This window comes from Diabrotica virgifera, chromosome 2 (assembly GCF_917563875.1).
Source record: "Diabrotica virgifera virgifera chromosome 2, PGI_DIABVI_V3a".
Taxonomy (NCBI): Eukaryota; Metazoa; Arthropoda; class Insecta; order Coleoptera; family Chrysomelidae; genus Diabrotica; species Diabrotica virgifera.
Genome location: NC_065444.1, coordinates 58,515,875 through 58,536,788, shown reverse-complemented (window position 1 = coordinate 58,536,788; position 20,914 = coordinate 58,515,875). Strand labels below are relative to the sequence as shown.

Genomic DNA, 20,914 nt, shown 5'->3' with positions numbered 1-20,914 from the left:
TAGCACAGCTAAAATACGACACCAACACGGAACTTCCCGATCTTGTATTCGCGGTGTGCAAGTACTTGGAAAGGGAAACGAGAAACGACCCTGCGCGAGTCGCGGAGAAATATTGCAACTATCTTTAATAATTCATATTGTCAATTGAAATTGTCAAATTGACGTATATTTCATACCTTCTGTCAATGAAGCAAAAAAATTATATATTGCTCCACAATATTGATATGATATGCAATTCTTATATAAAGGTAAATTTAATTAATTATATTTTGCTTGCAGTACTGCATTTTAATAACTAATTTTATTTACTACATACAATTGTTGATGTTTTCATAACATAACCTGAATCTTATTTTTTCTTCTTATTATTTTTTTGGACTATGGCCTTGACAATTATCCAGTAACCAGGACTAATATAATTGGCCAATATAATTAAAAGTGCGAATAATAGTACAGAGCGTAGAAATAGGGGTCGCTTTGCCGAACTTGCACGGTCCCAATAAGCGTCCACATGGTATAATATTTAATAAGAAAAACGTAATCGCGATTACATTGAGAATTTTAGAATTATATTAATTAAATAACCAAAAACATTTATTATTATTAATAATATAAAATTTCTAAAACAATTATTTAAATTCAATATTCCAAAAAATAATAATTTTAGTTAAATATTTTAGACATTCCTACGCTAGTCATACATTCAAATTCAAACGCAAATGACAGTTCAGTGTTGCTGGTTGCGGTCAATTATGCCGTGAGCTGTGAAATAATCTATTTTAATGATTATACCTACACTATGATAATATTCTAATTCAATATATTTCGGCAAGTAATGAAAGCCAATTGACATCATTAATTAGAATAAATAATTATATAGTATTTTTACTACAAAAACGTTATTACGTAGGTCAAAATTTTTGACGTAAGAGAACTGTCAAAACATTAGAATGTGACTTTTCATTATTGCTATGTTTATTATAAACACGGCAACAATGAAAAGTCACATTCTAATGTTTTGACAGTTCTCTTACGTCAAAAATTTTGACCTACGTAATAACGTTTTCGTAGTAAAAATACTATAGATACTATTTTTATAGTAAACAAAAACAAAGAAAAATATCTCTGACAAGTAATGACATAAACGAGGCCATGACGAAAAGTCACATTCTAATGTTTTGGCAGTGCTCATACGTCAAAAATTTTGACTTACGTAATCTTGCTTTTGTAGTAAAAATACTATAAATATAAATTATTATTGTGCACCGTGTAGTTAATGACACTGGGCATTAATATGATCACAAAATCAGTACTATACTATCAGTATTAATATTCTATAAACTATTCCTAGATAAACAAAAATTTAGTCGGAACAAAATTAAGTAAAAATTACAACAGTAGGTGCATTACAAATTCCAATGTTCACATAATGTATTACATGAAAAAGTGTAACTTATAGTTTATCCATCACCTTGCAATACTATACCTAAATGTCTCAACATTAACACCAAATTTGAATTTGGCGCCTGAGGAGTAGTAAAGTGTTGCCAACGAAAAACAATGACAGTGATTTTCAAAGCACAACCTGTTTTTATATCCGAGCAATCTTTTCAATATAATGAATGTGTCACCACGTGTCATTGTGATAATCTATTCACTTAGTGCAGTCACTAAAGGTGGATATGAGCTATTGCCTCCGATTTCGTTGAACCTCCATCGATTTGCATGAAAATTGGTAAGTGATTAGAGGATGTCTCAAGGAACAAAGGTGATATGGTGCAACTTGCGCTTTTACCCTGGGGGGTGGATGCCACCCCTTCTCGGGGGTGAAAATTATTTTCTCGAAAATAGCCCCATACTTCGATAGAGGGACAAATTCTAAGCAAAATTTGTTATATAACGTTATTAAAATAAATCAAAACTTTTTGAGTTATTAAAGATCAAAGATTTTAATTTTTCGTGATAAAAATGCATGTTTTTAATCGATTTTTGATAAATAACTCAAAAACTATAAATTTTAACAAAAAAGTTATTACCAAAATTGAAGCTAAAAAAAAAGTGAGTTATAGGTAATTGAATGTATATATTTTCGAGTGGCGGTATTATTTTTAATAAAATAACTTTCACCCTCGGGAAGGGGTGGTATTCACCCCCAGGGTAAAAACGCAAGTTGGCATCATGTCACCGTTGTTCCTTGAGGTATCCTCTAACGACTCACCAATTTTCATGAAAATCGATGAAGGTTCAACGAAATCGGAGGTGAAAACCTTCAGTTACTGCACTAACTGATTCTAATACCAACTGCCTAGTAAATTTGTAATTAATTTTTTGTTATATTGGACAAATTTCGACTACGACTGGTTTTTCTTTAACACGACATGTAATAAAAAACAATGTTTCAATTCATAAGAATATTGGTAAGGATTTAGGAACGTCTTCATGGTAAAGATTAAGAGAGTAAGTTTTCCAAGGTATATTCTTATGAAAAATGTGCATCTGGAAACTTATAAAGTACAATTAAGTAAAGAACTGAAGTTAGTGAAACATGTAAAAGTCAGAAAAATGTTTTTGGTTATTATTGACTTTATACTGTTGTACGGAGTTGAGTCGTGGACTCTCACAGACGCCACCTGCAAGAAAATTGAGGCTTTCGAAATGTGGCTTTATCGACGAATCATGAAGATATCTTATACCGACCACGTTACTAATAAGGGTGTTTTATTAAGAATACACAACGAAGGAAAGCTGTTAACCACAATAAAAACAGCCAAAATCGGTCACAACATGAGTAACAGCGAGAGATATGGACTGCTGCAACTAATCTTGCAAGGAAATGTGGAAGGAAAAAGCGGACCAGGAAGACGAAGGATTTCCTTGCTGAAGAATCTACGTTGGTTCAACACCACAACCACAAATCTTTTCAGAGCAGCAGTGTGCAAAGTACAGATTGCCATGATGGTCGCTAACATCCAAAACGGATAGGTACTACAAGAAGAAGAAGCTGCAAAAAGAGTCAATACCGAAATAGACAAGCCAAGTTTGGCGAAAAGAGATGTTTTGGTAACTGCGTTATTCGAGTCAAATGATGTGGATCATAAGGTTTTGTCAGAAGGTTGTATGAAATATTACCTTGAAGCTATGTCCATTACGATGGTTTTTCTCCAAAACCAGCTCCTCTATTATGCCTAAGCCGTTTTATTAGCCGAACTTGGGTGTCTGCTATTTTTTGTTCCCAAAACTGAAAACCATGAACGGACAAAATTTTGCCATGATTAACTAGATAAAAATCTCATCGCCAGAAGAATTCAAGCTTATATCAAAATATAGGATTGGAAAACCCCACAAGTGTACTACACTCTGGGCCAAAATTAACCGCCCACCTTAAAAATGGGTCATTTTTGAGGTATCGTATTTCCTAAACTTATTGTCCGATTTAAGTGATTTTTTTAATATGTTATAGCCTTATTCTTTAACAATATCGTTGTAATAATATTGATGCTAAACAGGTAAATTTTCATTGCATACCGGGTGTACGAATCAAACTGTGTTTTTTCTCAAAGTTCGCATCATCCTGTGGAATATTCTAGCATTTATAAAATACTGAAATTAAAACCGAACTATAGCCTCATGTTTTCTCACCATTCTGTTTTTTGATTCATTCGTTTATGTTGGATAATAAAAAAGTTAGGTACTTTAACAACTAGCCATGTTTTTCATCAATACTGGGTATTTTTAAATAAGTATAGCAAACTGAGAACTGAACTGAGAAGAATAGGTAAAGAGAAGGAAGTTGAACTTACAATTATTAAAGAAAGAAAACTACAGTACCTCGGACATGTGATGCAGGGCGAGAAGTATGGCATCCTGCGACTCATAATGCAGGGAAAGATAGATGGCAGAAGAAGCATCGGCAGAAGACGAATTTCATGGCTGAAGAACCTGAGAGAATGGTTTGGATGCAGCTCAAAACAACTATTTAGAGCTACTGCCTCAAAAATTAAAATAGCTATGATGATTGCCAACCTCCGTAGCGGAGATGGCACCTGAAGAAGAAGAAGCAAACTTTAAGGGTTAATTTTGCATGAAAAAATAATTACAGTTTTATAAACTTATGTCCGCAAATGCTTAGTTTCCGAGATAGGGGGTGTTGAAATTTTTCTGACAAACTGACGATTTATTTATTGCTTTAAAACCGGTTGAGATAGGCAAATGAAATTTGGTGGGTTTTAAGAGGTACTTATTGCGTATTTTTTGACATACAATTGAGAATTTAATTTCCATCATTGGCGCGCATACGGGTAATAGGACGGCTCATACAGCCGCCACTAGGCGGCTCGTTTCGTATCCCTCATACTCGCTTCATAATGACCATCATTAAATGCTCGTTGCATAATATACTATTATACGTCCACCATCACTTTTATGATATTGTGCGATATTTGAATTTTTCAAAATAATATGATTTATAGATTTTATTTCATTCTCATTATTTTTGCGTTTTGGGAACTGCGAGACCCCTAGGCAACTGCCTACTTTGCCTAATGGTTAATCCGGCACTGGTGAAAACCTACTCAGAATAGATCGGCAGTTAACGGGTTAAAACAGTACATATTTATGATTTTTAGGCTTATTCGAAGTCTTGGGGTGCTAAATCCAATATGACGGGTGCTCCATGACTGTAACCTAGTTTTTGGCTAAATAGTTCTTGACAGTCATATTGAAAAGTCTATGTTTCGTCGAGTTGTGATACTTGACAAGAAGTCGAGTCATTTTCGATGCATTCGAAGTGTTACATTGGCGTCAGAAGGTTGCTGCCTTCTACCGAAGATTGGCGACCATTAAACGATATGTTTTTCTGTTTTGTGCCGCATGTATTATGTTTGTAGCTTCTGGTATATGGAACCATTCCCTTAAGTTTTTCAGCCAGGATTTTTTCTTTCTGTCCAAACCTCTTCTACCTTTAGTCTTGCCTTCCACTATAAAGTGTAGCAGACTTTACTTATTATTATGGAACGTATGACCTAGATATGAGGTTTTCCTCCTTTTAACAGTTCCATCTCTTTACCCATTATGCGTTATGCTGAAACAACAGTAATTAACAAATAATTTTAGCGAAAATTTTACGCAACAATTTAAACATACAAAAAGAGCATGTAAAGCCTGCATTCTCTGTAAAAAAAAATTCTAGCCAAGTACATACATCATTCCAGTGTGGGACCATTCACCTTAGTCTTGCAGATGTTCTCAATAAAATTTAAAATCCATAAAAATCTTATCTAGCCATTAACTAATTTGATGGTAATAGCTAAAAATACATTTGCAATAATGCTTCTTATAACACCTAGTTTTTTGTTCTCTTGAAATTTTTGAATTTGGTTTTTACCCAATTAATGCTTGAAAGTTAAAATAATAAGAATAGCACCTTGCCTTTGAAAGTGCAAGATCTGAGGTTATATTTAATATAACATTTGTATTAATAAATATTCTAACAAAAAGAACACATTAATATAAACAAGAAAAATACACCAATTACCTAAAAAGTCGCTTTGTAATTAATAATAAACTATATTTATCAACAATTGTAAACCTAGTTAAAATATTTACAAAAAATACAACAGAATTATTGGAGAATTAGTCATTTGCACTCTTCAGCTGAAAAGAAAAAACCTAATTAGAAAAGTGGCAATAGAAATAACATAGAGTGTCCTAGAAATACGTGCCCTAAAAAATTCACATTAAAGGCAAGCGTCCACAGGCCCGCATCGTACGCAACGAATTTTAGTTTGCCTTGTATAAAAACTTATGTAACTGCGTCCACTGATCCGCATCGTACGGATCGCATCATCGGCAATGACGAAGCGATGCCTCCAGAGGCAACTTTTGTGATGGGTGCCGATGAGTCATACGGAATGCCGATCAGTGGACGCACCCCGCGCGTTTAATACTTTTATTATTACGTACAAAAAGTTATCTTAATCAAACAAGTAAACTCAGTTTTAACTTTTATTTTATATTAGGTATATAGGTATATTCAGAAAAAATATCACAGGCCATGATAAGTTGATTATGGGGATTAAATTACCATAAATATTACCCATTTTTCACGTTTATTGGTTTTTCTCAAGATATCTCGAGTATCTAACTATGAAAATTATTCCCGTTAAGAAAACAACACATTTTTCTAACTAATTATACATTTGAATATAAAGGAGGAAATAAAGCTGTTACACATTTACATCAGTAAAAGTTTAATCAAAGTTGCGTTTCTGAGATCGGTAAAATACTTTCTGTGGTTTTCAACTACTTGTATGTAACACACTTTGCTTGCTTTTTTATCTTTTGTGAGAGACAATGAAATGTCTTACATCAATTTTACACCTCTCTCAGTAACATCATTAACAACTCTAATATGTTTTAAAAAGTTCGTTGTTTTCAGATAGTCTTCATTATCCTCCCATGTTTGCACTGAAATTTTCAGCTTACTATTTTCCATTTACAAGAAAAAGCAAGCAAAGTGTGTTACAAATAGTTGAAAACCACAGAAAGTATTTTACCGATTTCAGAAAGGCAACTTTGATTAATCTTGAAAGAAACTTTTACTAGTGTAGTAAACTCATATTTTCCATTTAAATCAAATTGTACCAGCTTTGTGTATTCCTTTATATTCAAATGTATAATTAGTTAGAAAAATTGGTGCTACTATGCGGTCTACTGTCGCGTTTCTACTATAGCTTGCAGTCTACCGAGAGAATCGGTGTATAAGCTGTAATATTCCAATGCCGACAAAAAAATGTTTACAAAGTGAGTAGAAGTGTGATAGGGTGTAATATTCTCCATATTCCGATCTGTTCTTGAATATGTTGTGTATACAAAATTATGCTTCCTTTTTCTAGACTTTTGAAGTTATACTTCTTTACGCGCATATGAGGGTGAATTTTAATAGGATTAAAACCTTTGATCCCGGCGCAGTCGCATTACAACTTTGTTCTGATTGGATGTTCAAATGACATGACAAAAATTATCCAATATGGCAGCTGTATCACAGCTATGGGACTGTGGTTTGGTTATGTATGGTGTATGGTTGTTGCGTTTTAAAATTTGTAGGAAGAGAAACAACAAACAAAAAGTTAGTTAATGGTTATACTGCCTTTTTAAATAGTTTTCATATTATATTTTTGGACTTATTAACATAGAAGAGATGAGTGTTGCATGTCAATGTGAAAGCCCATCAAACTGTGACTAGTATGAGTGCCGCAAAATTACTGATAAAAAACCTATTAGCTCGGAAGCCGTAGAGAACTGTGGATAACAACAATCAACCGGGACGATCTACGATCTCGCTTATTCAAAGCTAAAGAATCTTACACTGGTAAGTGTTTTAAAAATAGTACATCAAATTTTGTTATGATATTGTCAAATTGTGAAACGTCAAAATATTTATATTTCATTTATTAACATTAATATTAATAATACAACTTGCGCAATTTGAAAAATGTGGTTTAAAAGGTTTTTTATTATAATTTTGTGTCTTTGGATTTGTCTTCCTTGGGCGTAAAATAATAAAACATCTATTTTTATATTTCACTTGTCACCGTGATGTGTAAATATGTATATCTGACACGTTAATAGTATGTGCCTTGATGGTCTTGTTGGTAGAGCATTGGACCAGAGATTGAGAATTCGCAAGGTTGCGGGTTCAATTCGCAGGGTTGCGGGTTTTTTTTAATATTTGGCATTGTTAAGTTTTGGTTAAATTTTGGTAATTATTGTTAATTTTTTGTATTGTAACTGTTAAGTAGGTATATTTATTTCGTTGAAATTATATTATAATAGAAGTATAACTTCTTACGTGCGTACAAAGTACACACACATTCTTTTTTTTTTCTTCTTCTTCTTCTTCCTCTTCTGCCAACAAACAAGCAATAATGACTTTTGTTCTTCATCGCTTTCCTCCATTCTCGCAAATACTTTCCGCAGGTACCTACAATCACTACAAAAATCCGAATGAAGTGGCATCGGCTATCCAATTGCTGGTACTGGCGTCGGCAAATCCGATCGCTGCCGATACAGTGGACACAGTATGAAAAATTAATCCGTTTGATGCGATCCGTCCGATGCGTACGATGCGGACATGTGAACGCTTACCTTTAAAAGCATTTCTTTATATCAAACAGGGACTCTGAGGGTTACACCAACTGTTCAATGACAAATTAATCCCTTAATTTGTGGTCTCACATTAATCTTAACTTCCTAATTTCTTATGATTTCACTCTGTATAATTGTAATAAATATCGAAAAAATAGTTTAATTACGAATTTATTCAATTTGCTGCATAATTGAATTAATTCCTAAATTCTGTTGCAATAACTTCCATAGTTCAAATTATATTGATGAAGTAATCAAAGTACAAAAGTTAAGTTACTACGCAAAGTCAATGAACTTTTTGATGAGTTAAAGATTATTTGTGAGCATTATGAATTAGGGGTTAGTACTCATGTGAGTGCAGTCGGTCTTGAATATTTACCTAACCAACAATTCTAGTACGTAAGTTAAGTCCAGTGTATATATCAGTAGCTGTCAATAAACCATTTTTACTCCACGACTTAGAATAATTATTATTTCGCATCGTCGAGCACGGGGCATTCGAATTAATTTGGAATTATATCATATACGAATTGTACATTTGGTCCTTCGAGCCGGATATGTACCAGCGACCTATTGATACACCAACAGCAATTGTGGAGGTCCTACTGAATCTCCTCATCTGCACTTCTTTATAAGATGGGGGCCAGAATGGGATATTTTAGATTGCGAGAAAAGCAGAGCAGGATAAATTAACATGAGAGCTTTTTAACTTAAGCGTATCAATATAAGAAGCGTATCAGAATAAGAAGTACAAAAGTAAATTGCTCTAGTAGTAATGAAAATATGAAACAAGTAATTTTTAAATTGTATAAAAATCCTTTATTATCTTTTTTACAATATTAATAAGAAGTTATTTACAGTAAATCCTTTTGATAGAATTATTCATATGAGTTGCACATCTTATCGGCTCTAAGAGGTCCTCGTTATAATCTGCTGCGTTTGATTATAGAGGGCAACATAAAAGGTAAAAGAGATTTAGGAAGAAGACTAACCTCTGGTTACGAAATCGAAAGGAATGGTTTATTCTGAGCTCTAACCAGCTATACACAGGGGCAAAATTAACGGAATACCTTAAAAATGTTAGATGTCTACATGAACACATGTTAGATGTCTCGAATTTCCTAAATCTATTGTCCGATTTGAGTGATTTTTTAGTATGTTATGGCCTTATTATTTAAGAAAATCGACGTAATGATGTTGTTGCTAGACAGGTAATTGTCATTTTACACCGGGTGTAATAATCATAAAGTGTATTTTCCTGAAAGTTCGGAACAATCTGTGGAATATTCTAGCATATTATATAAAATATTGAAATTAAAACTCAATTCTAGCCTTAGGCTTTCTTAACGTTTTGTTTTTTAATTCATTCGCTTATGTTCGGTAATAAAAGAGATAATATGTACTTTTATATTACAAATGAGGTATGCTATTTGGTCTTAATCAATATCATTCCAAATCTCGAGAGCTATTGTTTCTACCTCTTGTAAGATTCTAGGATGTGGCAAACGCTGGCGTAGTCTTGTACCAATTATGTCACACAAATATTCGAACTGGTTAAGATCTGGACTTTGCGATGGCCAATTCAAAGTCCGAAGATTTACCTGTTGTAAATATTCGATTACAGTTTGTGAACGTGAGGTCTTGCATTATCGTACATTAGCAAAAAAGTTTTACCAATATAAGGAGCCGATAACACGGTAGCTAAGTTCTTCGCTATATATGATTACACTCATCGCGGGTCAAATTCCTTGTAGCGCGTTCCATTTTCCACTAAACAACAAAAAAAAATACGGACTTAAAAAATGTGGATTTATTGATGAAAAACACTGCTAGTTGTTAACGTATCTAACTTTTTTATTATCCATCATAAGCAAATGAATCAAAAAAGATTAAGTTAAAGCTTGGCTACAATTGAGTTTTAATTTCAATATTTTATATGTGCTAGAATATTCCACAGGGTGTTCCCAACTTTAAGGAAAAACACAATATGATTGTTACACCCGGTATAAAATGACATTTACCTCTGTAGCAGCAATATTATTACATCGATTTTCTTAAATAATAAGGCTATAACATACTAAAAAAATCAATCAAATCGGACAACAGGTTTAGGAAATTCGAGATATCTAACATGTCCCATTTTTAAGGTGTTCCGTTAATTTTGCCGCTGTGTGTATTTACAGTTGGTGTAAGTAAAATAAGAATTTCCATGTTGATATCCAAACTTCGATAGAAGATGGAACGATAAGAAGAAGAGAAATATAAAGTAGTCAGTTATTATTTTTCCAATGACACGTGTATTTCTAGGACACAGATCAATATAAAAATTACAACTTACCAAGGATTTCATTTTTCTTGTACTTCGAGTTTGGATTTCCATTTTTGTTGCAGGATTCAAATTTTGTCTGGCAGGACTCGAATTTTGTCTAGCAGGACTTGAACTTTGTCTAGCAGGACTTGAACTTTGTCTAGCAGGACTCGAACTTTGTCTAGCAGGATTCGAATTTTGTCTGGCAGGACTGGACGTTTGTCTAGCAAGATTCGAATTTTGTCTAGCAGGACTTGAACTTTGTCTAGCAGGACTTGAATTTTGCCCGGCAGGATTCAAATTTTGTCTAGCAGGACTCGAATTTTGTCTAGCAGGGCTCGAACTTTGTCTAGCAGGACTCGAATTTTCTCCGGCATTATTCGAATTTTGTCTAGCAGGACTCGAATTTTGTTCAGCAGGACTCGAACTTTCTCTAGCAGGACTCAAAGTTTCTCTAGCAGGATTGAAATTTTGTCCGTCAAGATTCGAATTTTGTCTGGCAGGACTGGAATTTTGTCTAGCATGATTCGAGTTTTGTCTAAAAGGACTCGAATTTTGTCTGGCAGGACTCGCATTTTGTCTAGCAGGACTCGAATTTTCTCTAGCAGGATTCAAATTTTGTCCGGCAGGATTCGAATTTTTTCTAGCAGGACTCGAATTTTGTCCAGCAGGACTCGAGCTTTCTCTAGCAGGACTCGAGCTTTCTCTAGCAGGACTCGAACTTTCTCTGGCAGGACTCAAATTTTGTCCGGCAGGATTCGAATTTTGCCTGGCAGGACTGGAATTTTGTCTAGCAGGATTCGAGCTTTGTCTGGAAGGACTTGAATTTTGTCCGGCAGGATTCAAATTTTGTCCGGCAGGACTCGCATTTTGTCTAGCAGGATTCGAGTTTCTAGAAGGAATCGAATTTTGTCCGGTAGGATTCGAATTTTGTCTGACAGGATTCGAATTTTGCCTTGCAGCATTTGAATTTTGTTTACACCTAAGAGACCTTCGCGGTAAAATTCTTCTTCTTTTTGGTTGTACAGTATAATCTGGATCGGAATCGTGATCAGGTGAATCCGAGCTGTCGCTATCGTTGGTTTTCGCTAATTCCTTCGCAAATACTTTTTCGTCACGTTTACGGGGCGCAATTTCGTCACGTTTACGGGGCGCAATTTCGTCACGTTTACGGGGCGCAATTTCGTCACGTTTCCGGGGCGAAACAGTAGGTGCTGCTTCTGGATGCGTAATAAGAACATCTGTCAACTGTACATATGGATTGGGTTGAGATTTTTCTTCTGGTTTTTCCTTTTTACATTTGATACCTTCTATACTGTTGCCGGATGTACTTGCTCCGAGATTTACTATATCACTGCCGATCTTCGAATGCCTTTTATTTGTTGTCACTCTAGCACGTCGTCTTTTCTGAAATAGAAGAGTAAAAAGTCATTAGTATTATTTATAGAGTCGGTTCGCTAAACTCACACATAACTCAAAAAACTACGTTTTCAATCTAATAGCACATAAAACAACATCCAAAAATGTTATTCTACGTCCTACCAGACTGAAAACAATGGGAACCTTCTCTGGTAACACCTCCGAGGCTTCTACAATTTGCAAGCCATAACGGATGCTGAGACTAAGGAAGATGAGGGAATTTTACAATTTATAATTGTATAATTGTATTGCATAATTGTATTATAAATGAATTATAAATTGTAAAATTCCCTCATCTTCCTTAGTCTCAGCATCCGTTATGGCTTGCAAATTGTAGAAGCCTCGGAGGTGTGACTAGAGAAGGTTCCCATTGTTTTCAGTCTGGTAAGACGTAGAATAACATTTTTGGATTTTGTTTTATGTGCTATTAGATTGAAAACTTAGTTTTTTGACAGCAGTTGCCGCTAGGGCATCCGTGCCATTTCGTTCGTTGCAGTCCGTGACTGCACGCCGGGGTTTGTCCTAGTTGGGTCAGAGAGAGCAGCATATGTGCCTCCTGATGAGAGACTAATAAGTTTCGAAACCGGTAGAGGTGCTTACTGCACTCTCGATTGAACTGGAATAATGATGCGGCTGTAGTTTAGTTTTGCAACGAAATTGAAAATGGTTATTCATTTTTGGTCAGACATAATTGGCTAGTGATTTTAGTAGGTAATTTTTTTGTTTTTTGCCAATTTTGCCAAAATTGTCAAAATTACTAACTATTTAGTAATTATTTTTTTTTATGGCAAAATTACTTGCTAAAATCACTAGCCAGTTGTGTCTGAGTTTAGCGAACCGACTATATTACATGTTTATGATCTTTCAATATCCTAAAGAACGAACTAGGTCTCAATTACGTTATGTGCAATATATTATAAAAGCGGATTAAAATATTCTCAGTCTCAGTCTCAAACCGACTTCGTTTTTCTAAATAATTTTTTTTGAAATTCAAAAAACGAAAAATATTCAAAATCAATTTTTCTAGAAAACGGTGTATTTTACCGACTAAAAGTAAGAGTACCTTTTAGTACTAAAGTAGAAGCTAGAAGCCACAGTTATTATGCAGTGTTGGTCTTACGACGCGCAGCGATGCCGCTCATGTCGGCACAGTGGTAAGTGCGTGATAGTTTGGTGATAGACTGAGAAATCACCGGTCCTGATGCGCCGCTCGGGGCAAACCGGCAACGTGGTCGGCCGATGTCCCGTACGAAATACATTGCTCTATGCTACCTACACTGTCTACTAACTGTGGCTTTTAGTATCGAATACTTTACAATTTAATAATCCAGCATCAAAAATCCTTACGTTATCTCTGTAAGATAAATGGGCGTACCAGTTTTCTTTTTCTAAATAGAGGCGGTCTGGAGGTATTTAAGAAAAAAGTAATTACAAGGCGCCATTTTTGTCAAGACAACAGAATGTCTCGTTCACAGAATGCTCACCGTATTCTTCGGTAAACTATTCATCGTCGAACCGAAGTTTTAAAAATATAATTTTTCTTCCTATTGTGTACAAAAGTACATAATTTATTAGTCAAGCGTCAAGTTTACCTTTGTTAATAATCCACCACAAAGGACCTTTTCGATATAGAGGTTCCTGTCCATCATTCGGGTCAGTAGGAAAAAAGAGCTTCTTTCTCTTAATTTATAGTAAATAGGGGAGTCAATAGAGATTTTGACTTCGGAAAAAATCAAACGATCAGTAGGGAAGACTACGAAAACGATGGAATGACAACTTACTGGAGGCACATTGAAAAAACAGGCAGTCATGTCATGTCTGCACAAAAAGAAGAAGAAAAAGAAGCCAATGTCTTGCCCGAGAATCCAAATTTTAATTTATGATCTCTTTTTTCATAGAAGGTTGTGCGTCACAGGTATCTCAAATCAGCTCTTATTCTGGTTCTGTAAAACGGTGAATAAAACGTTCTGCGTTAGCATTTCTGGGGAACTGCGTAGCAAAACAAACACCATAACTGTTAAATTAAAAATTAACAAAAGTATTACTTACTCTCATACCGGCCTTGACACGCAGTGTAAACCCATTTAATCTCTCATCAAACACTTCAAGAAACTTCGCCGATAACACTTCTTCCAACTTCTTCGCAGGGAGGTGCGCGTTTTCCTCCGCAGTTTTCTTTAGTAGAGCGTCATGTGAAGGGGTCCATGCCTTAACCGATGCCTTAACCGGTGCCTTAAGTGATACTCGCTGGCGTACATAGCACTTTTCGTCCTAAATAAATGACATATGAATCAGACATTTATTTCATCATGGATTCCTTAACATAGTCCAAGCAATATTTATTTTAGCTCATTTTTAACAATCCCAGACAATTAGTCCAGGGTAATAAGGTTTTTCCATGACACTTCAACAGCCAGGGTACTGAAGCGTTTTTTCGACAGGTAATACATATAAGAACAAATTGTAACTATTTCCTGTGTAGGATCTGGAAGCCATTTTTATTTTTAAACAATTTAGTGTCAAAAAACCGTATTTTTTCATTTTTTTTTTCAAATCAATGGAAAACAGTGAAACTTATGGTTTTTCTAGTACAAACATCTCCGAGAGCATGGAAAAAGCTTTAAAATGGCGTATTATAAAGGTTGATATATTTGTTGTTAAGAAAATTGCGCAAAAAAGTCGAAATTGCAAAAAAATTAATTTTGCAATAACTATTGTAAAAATTAGTGTATATCCATATGAGGGTTCTTTGGTGTTTAATATGTGACAAAAATTTGAAAACGATTCATTCAATTGTTTAAATTTTATTCAAATTGTTTATCCCAGAGAGCATTTTTTTGCAATAACATAAGTCAGAAAAAAATTATGTTAGAAGCATTCTACAGGTGTCAAATGAAAGAGCATGAGCTAAACTTTTAAATTGGTTTAAAAAAGTGAATAAAAAATGCATTTATCAGTAATAAATGATTATGCAAAAGTATCGTCAGCTTTTCGTCATAAACTTTTTATTTTTTTATGTAATAAATTATATATGTTTATTACAATTTTTTATCAATTATTATATACATGACATTACTTGGTAGTTGTGCACCTAAAACACAGTGAAAAATAGATTTTTTTGATAAAAGTTGTTCAAAAAGTTTATAAGGAAAGATTGACGATACTTTTGCATAATTATTTATTACTAATATACGCATTTTTTATTAATTTTTTTAAACCAATTTGAAAGTCTAGCACTGCTCTTTCATCTAACATATATAGAATGGTTCTATCATCATTTTTTTTTTTTGACTTATGTTATTGCAAAAAATCTATCTCTGGGATAAACAATTTGAATAAAATTTAAACAAATGAATGAATCGCTTTGAAATTTTTGTCACATATTAAGCACCAAAGAGCCCTCACTTGACAAAAATTTCAAAGCTATACACTATTTTTTAAAATAGTTATGGCGAAATCATTTTTTTGCAATTTCGACCTTTTTTCGCAATTATCTTAACAACAAATGAGTATATCAACTTTTATGATATGCCATTTTAAAGTTTGTTCCATGCTCTCGAAGATGTTTGTACTAAAAAAACCATAAGTTTCACATGGTTTCACTGTTTTCCATTGATTTGAAAAAAAAAGAAAAAAGGCTTTTTGACACTAAATTGTTTATAAATAAAAATGGCCCCAGATCCTACGCAGGAAATAGTTACAATTTGTACTTATAGGTATTACCTGTCGAAAAAACGCATCAGTACCCTGGCTGTTGAAGTGTCACGAACAGGGTATATTTTTGTCTTATTACCTTGAAGTTTAATCTTATCTCTACCTTGTACCTAATCATTCTCGAATAACTTGTTTTATTGAATTATATACGTTAAAAATAACACTAACTTTGCGTTTGCGAAACGATTTTTAGTTATCAAAGTTATTTTTTTAACCTTTTTTGATACATACTGATAGTTTGACTCAACGTTCAACTGCTAATTTCCTCACAACAGACAAAATGCATAGTTATAACAGCAAATCTACTAAGATGTAAATTAGAGCTGTAGGGTCAGATAACGGAACAATTCATGGAGTTTTAATATCTAGGCATCACGCTACCTAGCGACGGAAAGATCGAAAGTGAATAAAGCAAACAGAGCCACAAGTTGCCTGAATGAGACAAAATGGAGAAAATAAAAATATCCGAAAAGACATGAAAATAATAAAAAGACAAAAAAAAATTTACAAAACATTCATCAGACCAAGAATGACATACGCGGCCTGCACAGAGAGGAGAAAAAGACTTCTCGAAACAGCGGAGATGAAACTTCAAAAAATCGATGGTTATGACACGATGGGATAGAGCTAGAAGTACAGATATACGACGGAGATGCAAAGTGGACAACGTTAACAACTGGGTAAAAAACAGAAGAGTAAAGTCTAACGACTACATCAGCCGAATGACAACAAATAGAGTAGTAAGGACGGCGAGAGATGGTGAGACGCCTAACAGTTCATAGAGACAAGTTCAAGAGAAATCGTTAGAACACAATAAACCGGCATATTTATGTTTCGTGCACCTTAAGAAAGCATTTGACACTATCACATTAAAGGACATTACCCATTTGTTATACTCAAGAGAGGTACCTCTAGGAATAATTAAAACGATCGAAAACATCTACCAGAACAAAACAATAAAAGTAAAAGTAGAAGATGAACTAACTGACCCAATTGAAGCTGGCAATGGGATAAGACAGGGAATTACTTGAGTCCTATATTGTTCATCCTCTTCTCTTCTTCTGCAGATGCAAATCCACTAATGTGTGTTAGCGATCACATTTTCCATTAACTCTGTTTCTTGTAATGCGTATCAGAGATTGTATGTCGTTAATCCCTGTCCATTGCCTTATGCTTCGGAGCCAGGACATTTTCTTGCGTCCTATTCCTCTCTTGCCTTCAATTTTACCCTGGATTATAAGTTGAAGGAACTGGTATTTTTCGTTTCGCATGATGTGACCCAAATACGCCGTTTTTCTTTTATTGATGTTTTCGAAAAGCTGGCGTTCTTGATTGATTCTTTTAAGGACATCTATATTTGTGACTTTCGTCGTCCATGGTATCTGCGATAAAGCCACATTTCGAAGGCTTCTAATCTGTTTATATCCCACGTTTTGAGTGTCCAGCCCTCTATGCCATATAGCAGCACCGACCACACGTAGCATTTAGTAAACCTTAGTCTCAGTGTAAGGTCGAACTCTGAGCAGGTCAGTACCTTCCTGAATTTTACGAAAGCTTGTCGAGCTTGCTCAATGCGACATTTTACTTCCCTGTCCGATGCCCAGTCTTCGAAAAGCCACGTTCCCAGGTATTTAAATTTGCTCACTCTTTCAATGGACTAAGTATTCAGTGTTATGGTGGAGTTTTCAAATGCATCCAAGTTTCTGGAGATGATCATGAATTTGGTCTTTTTGGTATTAATCTCTAATCCCATTCGCTTACTGTATTCCCCGATTATAGTGACAAGTTGTTGAAGATCTGCTATGTTGTCACAAATTAAGACAGCATCATCAGCATATCGTATGTTGTTGATCAATACTCCATTCACTTTGATTCCCATCTCTGCATCTTCCAAAGACTCTTGAAATATGGCTTCCGAATAAATGTTAAATAAAAGAGGGGAAAGGACACATCCTTGCCGAACACCCCTTCTTATATGTATGGGTTTGGATATAGAATTGTCTATTTTTAATTGTGCTGCCTGATACCAGTACAAGTTTTCAACGCATTTTATGTCTTTTTGGTATATATCAAGCTTCTGGAGGATCTGCATTACCTTGTGATGTTGGACACGATCAAACGCTTTCTCGTAATCTAAAAAGCACAGGAATATGTCCTTCGAAAGCCCTTCGAAAAATTGATGGTAAGGCACTATGGGACAGACCTATAAGTACAGATATATGAAGGAGATACAAGGTGGAGAATCATAACTGGGTAAGAAACAGAAGAATAGAATGGAATAACCACATAAGCCGAATGACAACAAATAGAGTAGTAAGGACAGCGAGAGACGGTTCCCCAATAGGAAGACGATCAGTGGGAAGAGGACAACTTACTGGAGGCACATTGAAAAAACAGCAGAGTGATATCTATACAAAAACAAGAAGAAGAATTAAATATTATCCAAAGTGTTACTTACTTTTATTGTAGATGCCTTCATACGCAGTGTATATCCATTTAAAGTCTCACCAAACACGTCAAGAAACTTCGCCGATAACACTTCATCTATCTTACTCGTAGGAAGGTGCGCGTTTTCCTTATAAGTTTCCTTTAGCAGAGCGTCATGTTCAGGAGTCCAAGCCTTCATCGGTGTTTGCTGACCCTCAAGGAACTTTTGATTCTAAATAAATGACATATGAATCAGACATTTATTGCATGTAAATAGAGTATGTATATTATAACAAATTCTATTTAGCTCCACCTATCGGAACTTTTAAAAGAAAAGATGTGGACAGTCGAGATATACGGGTAATTGTCAATCTGTACAGGAATCAAAAAGCAAAGATGGCAAAGGTTAAAATCGAAAATGTCGAAACAGAAACCATATAAATCAAAAGAGGTGTTAGACAGGGTTGCGTGTTGTCTCCATTGTTATTCAATCTGTACAGGAAAGATATTTGTAAGGAAGCAATATCAGAGGAAGAACAGGGTATATCAATAAACGGAAAAATCTTGAACAACATAAGATTCGCAGACGACACCGCTATTTTTGCAGTCTAGAAGCACTGCAACGATTGGTAAATAGATTACATCAAGTCAGTATAAAATATGTACTACAAATTAACGTTAAGAAAATCAAGTTCATGATTATTTCTAAGCAACTTACATTAGGAGGGCTAGATATCGAGGGAAAATCAATAGAAAGAGTGAATAACTACAAATATCTGGGAACTTGGGTAAATGAAAACAATGACCAAGTTAGAGAAATCAGAACACACATAAAATTATCAGCAATTTTCCAGATTGTTCAAGAAGATTCTGCTGAATTGTAAAATAACTGGAAGCTTTTGTGGAAACTACTTTAATGTATGGCAAAATTTCAAATATGTATCTATAAAACCGGTTAAACTGCAAGTTGCAAGACTACCAAATTTTCCCATTGCTAGGAATATACACTCACCGGCACAAAAAACGGGCACCCTAAAAAATGGGCCATTTTTAATGACTTGTATTTCCTAAACCTGATATCCGATTTACGTAATTTTTTTAATATGTTATAGCCTTATTCTTTAACAATATCGCTGTAATAATATTGTTGCTAGACAGGTACATTGTCATTGTATACAGGGTGTACGAATCAAACTGTGTTTTTTTCTCAAACTTTGGAATACCCTGTGGAATGTTCTAGCTTTTATAAAATACTGAAATTAAAACCCAACTATAGCCTCAGGTTTTTGTTAACATTCTGTTTTTTGATTCATTCGCTTAATATAATAAAAAATGGATAATAAAAAAGTTAGGCACTTTAACAACTAGCCCTGTTTTTCGACAATACAGGGTGTTTTTAAATAAGTACGGCAAACTTCAGAAAAGATAAGATATCAGAAGAAGTAGAAAGGTTTTATAAAGAACTATACACCTCAAAGAAAGACCCAAACTTCAACACTCAGGAATATATCAAGAAAACAATCACGAATGTAAACTCAGAAACACTACCAAAAATAGAAAATTATGAAATAGAAGCAGCACTATCACAATTAAAGAACAACAAAGCACCAAGACCAGATGGAATCCTTGCTGAAATGTTGAAAGAAGGGAAAGAAGAAATCTTACAAACATTAAGAAATCTGTTTAATCAGTGTCTACATAAAGGAGAAATACCCGACGAATGGAACGAAAGTCTTACAATCCTGCTATTTAAGAAAGGCGACAGAAAGGACATAAAAAATTACAGACCCATCTCACTGCTGTCGCAAACGTATAAACTATTCATGAGGATTATCAACAACAGACTAACACACAAATTGGACTCGTATCAACCCGTAGAGCAGGCAGGATTCCGAAAGGAATATAGCACCACTGACCATCTTCTAACAATTAGGACATTAATAGAAAAAGCTAACGAATACCATATAGATCTGCACTTAGCGTTCGTTGACTACGAAAAAGCATTTGACAGCATGGAAATTTGGGCAATAGAAAAAGCTATAAACAACTGTCGAATAGATTCCAGATACAGAATGCTAATACATAATATATATAAGAAAGCAACAATGACAGTACAATTGGAAGAAACCACAAAACCCATACCAATTAACAGAGGAGTGCGACAGGGAGATGTTATTTCTCCTAAACTATTTACATTAGCACTGGAAGATGTTTTCAAAACAATGGAATGGACAAACATGGGAATAAACATAAATGGAAAGAAACTAAACCACCTAAGATATGCAGACGATGTAGTAGTCATAGCATCAAGTTTTGAAGAACTACAAACCATGCTAACCGAACTAGCAAATGAATCCGAACAAATAGGTCTAAAAATGAATTTTGCCAAAACAAAAACAATGACAAACACACAAGACAATAGAAACGTAATACTAAACGACACCACAATAGAAGCGGTTAATGACTATATATATTTGGGACAGATTATAAAAATAAATAAGGAAAACCAAACAGCGGAGGTAAAAAGAAGGGTCAGATTAGCCTGGGCAGGATTTAGAAAATTAAAATGGGTCCTAAAGAATAAAAAAATCCAACAATACTTAAAAACAAGAGTGTTTGACCAGTGCATACTCCCAATTCTCACATATATATATATATATATATATATATATATATATATATATATATATATATATATATATATATATATATATATATATATATATATATATATCGGTTTTAAAACGTTCTCCTACGTCTTCCGATGCCTAGTCGCCATTCACTTCGGTCCATCCAAAGGTCTTCATCCAATTCTCTTTCTCTCATTTCTCGATTTATGCCTTCTCTCCAACTCAGGCGGGGTCTTCCTCTTTTTCGTCTACCATGAGGGGTCCACGTTAG

General features: G+C 34.5%; 1 protein-coding gene across 3 annotated transcripts in view; it reads right to left on the bottom strand.

Moving 5' to 3' along the window:
• Positions 1 to 5,545: 5,545 nt before the first annotated feature.
• The window catches only part of LOC114337809 (uncharacterized), an 84,847-nt gene continuing 69,478 nt past the window's right edge, over positions 5,546 to 20,914 (bottom strand). For all 3 annotated transcript variants that reach the window (XM_050643679.1, XM_050643680.1, XM_050643681.1), the window contains 4 exons: positions 18,045 to 18,245; positions 13,922 to 14,143; positions 10,484 to 11,860; positions 5,546 to 5,652 (listed from right to left, as the gene is read on the bottom strand). In XM_050643679.1, the coding sequence (XP_050499636.1) occupies positions 5,632 to 5,652; positions 10,484 to 11,860; positions 13,922 to 14,143; positions 18,045 to 18,245 (1,821 nt within the window). In that variant the 3' untranslated portion in view covers positions 5,546 to 5,631. The remainder of the gene's footprint in view (positions 5,653 to 10,483; positions 11,861 to 13,921; positions 14,144 to 18,044; positions 18,246 to 20,914) is intronic.